The following is a 3,966-nucleotide window of genomic DNA, read 5'->3' on the forward strand; positions in this document are numbered from 1 at the left end:
CTTATCACCATTTCTATTTATCTCGGAAAAGCGTAAAAATGCCAGTCTACTAGTATATATACCTTATTGTGGAATTTATATAGACTATGATTTTAATTATACGTTGTGTCATTCTTACGCTTACGTCAACAATTTTCTTAATCTTCTTCAACGATCATTATTACGTCACAGCTACGTCTAAGGATGAGGTTGCCAAGGAAACCAACGCTGAGAAAATAGACCGACTGCTTCGAGAGATAGAAGGTAAACTGTCAGACGTACGAAGACGTTATGGTACCGGATAACGACAAGGTGTTTTGTGACGTGCATAAGTCTTTAGTAGATTGGACAAGTGTTTATATCTTGAAGATTACTGATGTCGCATTAGCTAATCTCTTCAAACTCACAGTTTTGTTTTGCTTAGGTCACATTTGAAACGGCGCCCGTTCGGCATGCCCTCGGCGTAGACGCCGGCCGGCGTCATGACGCCGAGCGTGCGCCGTACTGTCAGGGTCACAATTAAATGTTCCTTTACGGCTCCCTGTCGGGGCCTGCTTGTTCTCCGGCCGGCGGCTCTCATTAATATTCATAAACTTTTGCGGCCTGTTTCTGTCAGGGACCCGTCCGGTGCCCGGTCAGTCGCCCGTCTTGACCCGTGCGGCGTGTGGTAGGGTGCCGACCGGCTCTTACAGTTCGGCCGGGCAGCTGTCAGGTCCCTGGCGGGTTCCTGGCAGGATCCCGACGGGCTCCTCTCGTGTTTTTGAGCAGGTACATATATAAGTGCTGCACTGCCTGCTACCGTTCACTTCAAGTAAAGAGTACACGTCAAGTAAAGAGTACGCTGAAGTTGGCGATGCAGCGTTCAGTGCAACCTGCAAACAACTTACAAGCCCGTCTGAGATTGACTGATTGGTGACAACCTACATGTAGGTCTTCTGGCATTGGTAGCTGAAGAAGAGAGGCAGGCAGAACTGGTACGTCGCAAAAGTAACCGAGGGCCTACTTTCGAAAGTACATCTACTTCAACAGTGACGCAGGAAGTACTTCAGCAGTGACGCAGGAAGTGTGCCGTGGCAGCTCCTTGCTATTGAGCAATAAAACCACTGAATATCGTTACTTCTGTTGAAATTTGGACTGAAAACAAATGCCAATAACTTCTGATTCCATTTTATTACGAAGGCATATGATGTAACAAGAGATAATGTCAGACGCATTCTATTCCTGTCATGATCTGTTTTATGAAGTTGGCAAGAGAGCCGTGCCGGCTGTTTTCCCTTGCCCTTCGACATTCTGACACACAAATACAAGGTGTAACACACACAAAAGTACACGATGTAACACACACGTGGTGAACTGTGCGACGTAGTCTGAGGCAGGAGTTTATATATGCTCCCTATAACCCCCTTTTCCTGACCATTTGATGCACTGATCAGCACATGTGACGTCATAATCTTAGGCAGGTGCCTGTTCGGCCGCCCGACGGGTCCCGGGCAGTGAGGTTACGGCGTCGCTTCGGCGTATTTCGCCGAACGGGGCCCGAAGTGTTTTTAACTCTGAGTTAAATCGATTCGGCGACCGCGCGGGGCCAAAAATAGGCCGGCAGCCGTCGGGAAGCCCGCCGGTCTCCGTCCAGGTCCCGTTCGGTAGTGCCAAAAAACACGCCGAACACGCGCCGAGCGGGCCCCTTTCTTGAATTGTGACCTAAGCATTAGGGGTGTCCCTTCGAATTGGACGTCAAGCCGAAGGCCCTGTGTTTTAGGAGACTCAAACCCCAATCATGTTCAAGAACCCACTGTACATGTACTAATCGAAAAGAGTATGGTGAGTGAATCAAACCTTACAGCCCAATAAAGTATCAAGTATCAAGCCAGGTCTTACGCAGCTTGTACTTACTAAACAAAACTGTTGTGTTGCGCCTAAAGGCAGCTATGGTAATGCCAAATAAACAAACAAACAAACAGACAAACAGACCTCCTCCTCCTCCTTCTTGGGTACCTGGTCCCACTTATTGAAGATGAAGATGGACGACTTCGGGTGGAACGCTCGCAGCTCCTTTGTCGACTTCTTTTCGATCAGAGTCTTCAGAAGTTTCTGGAGCTAAACGAGAAAATCGTGGCAGCCAGTCGTAGGGTCATTAATTGAAGTTGCCACCATCAGAGGCAGATACTCAATTTTTGCAACACTTAAAGTTTATCATGTCAATGGGTCCCTGAAGCTTAAAAGATGTTGTTTTCGTTGCGTCTCCATTGAATGTTCTGGAGAATGAAACGAGAGAAGAAATTCCCTTTACAGAAGACATGAGACCACTCGACCAGTACATGGGCAGAACGCACTGCGCATGCGTGGAAACTGAAGTTACGCCGGTCAACATTGCATCATGATTTTGTCCGTTAGCATTTGAAAACTTTAGACGGGATGTCATCCTTAAATAGGCGAATACGGACTTAAACAAGACATTCTGCAGAAAAGCTATCTACAATACATTACGGGTTTCAGGCAGGCGCAGTACTGCACTCACTCACTCACCCTGTCCTCCTGCACCCCTCCTGCGTTGGCGCTGTTGATGACGTAGATGAACGCAAAGGCTTGTGGGATGTACTCCAGGACTTGTTGCGTCATCCTCTCGTTCTCCCCCACCCCCGGGCTGTCCACGATGAAGATATCACCCTGTGAGCAGGAACGGAGATGTCAGAATGCCGCCAAAAACTTACCCAGCTGGGAGCCAGAATAGTATCGGGCCGTTTGCCGGTTTCCTTCGGTAGCCAAGAGGCCTTCGCCCCGCCTATCTAAATTACCGCTACGGGGAGTTTAGCCCGAGGGGAGTTGACCGGCCCTTGGCTCCCAGGGTACCAAAAACTGGACGTCATCCTAGCCTGCGTTACACTATCTCTCGCTGTCAGGGACTGCATGGGCTGTAACGTTATTTCTTCCGCTAAGAAGGTAGATTTTGAACCGACGAGGATTTATAAATTGTAAATTTGCAACATATGTGACCGGGCTAGATACATGTATACCCGTCACCTTACAACACAGTGTACTCAGTGATCTCCAGTGTACATACACGCACACACACACACACACACAGAGAGAGAGAGAGAGAGAGAGAGAGATTAGGTATACAGTAGTGCATCACACTGGGGTCATTGTATTTGAGACCACTTTGGACCCATTTTCGGAGTCACGGATACATATGCCGCCATGGTAAACTTGTGAAGACGTTACCTGCAGGATCGGTATGGGCCAGAAGATCTCGATCATCTTAACCTCAGACGGCAGGTCCCTGTCTCCCTTCTGGTGGACGTACCGCGCCAGCTGGTCATGGTAAGGCACGTCCGGAGTCAGCTTAAACTGCACCACGGACCGCCCGGCATCGTCAGGCTGCCACCTGCCGGGGACAGACAGTCAACGACGAGAAATGGGAGCTATCGCGTAGCCTCTGTCAGGCTTCAGAAGCGGTAACGGAGGTTATAGAACTCTCCAAACCCGAGTTTTTAATTTCAGTGTTCAGCCAAACCAAGCGTTGCGATACATGTTTCCGGAAACACAGTAAGTATAGTGGGAAAGTGAAGAAAAGTAACGATGAGGTCCCTCATACGGCTCATATCTAGTCGTAGAGAGTGGCGACATACTGTACAACAATTTTCACAGTGTTTTGTGAAAATTGTGAAATGAATGAGAACGAGTCTCCTGTGCGGAAATAAAAAATGAAATAAAAATAATCAACGCGGCCGAAAACAATACTTTTGTCCCGGAAGTAACAAAAATCTAGGAACGTGTACCTACCTGTGCACCACCACCCGTTTGTCCTGCCCGTTCTTGAGTTCGCAGATGACGGATGTTGAAGACAGGTGTGAGTAGGGCAGCACCTCCTCTCCCAGGAGCAGGTTTAGCAGACTGCTCTTACCGGCAGACGTCTCACCTGAAAGGCGATCGGAAGATGTATTTACGTACTTAACAAATCATACATGGTACAAGGCGACGTTTGGA

At 48.4% G+C, this 3,966-nt stretch overlaps 1 protein-coding gene across 1 annotated transcript in view; it reads right to left on the reverse strand.

Annotated features, from left to right (window-relative positions):
• Window positions 1–3,966, reverse strand: part of LOC109482625 — a 25,343-nt gene that overhangs the window by 15,894 nt on the left and 5,483 nt on the right. Inside the window, exons 6-9 of the mRNA XM_019785430.1 lie at window positions 3,763–3,898; window positions 3,202–3,364; window positions 2,506–2,646; window positions 1,951–2,076 (exon numbers count right to left, since the gene is read on the reverse strand). Coding sequence (XP_019640989.1) covers window positions 1,951–2,076; window positions 2,506–2,646; window positions 3,202–3,364; window positions 3,763–3,898 — 566 coding nt within the window. The remainder of the gene's footprint in view (window positions 1–1,950; window positions 2,077–2,505; window positions 2,647–3,201; window positions 3,365–3,762; window positions 3,899–3,966) is intronic.

Source organism: Branchiostoma belcheri, unplaced genomic scaffold (genome assembly GCF_001625305.1).
Source record: "Branchiostoma belcheri isolate BF01 breed outbred unplaced genomic scaffold, Haploidv18h27 scaffold6, whole genome shotgun sequence".
Lineage (NCBI taxonomy): Eukaryota > Metazoa > Chordata > Leptocardii > Amphioxiformes > Branchiostomatidae > Branchiostoma > Branchiostoma belcheri.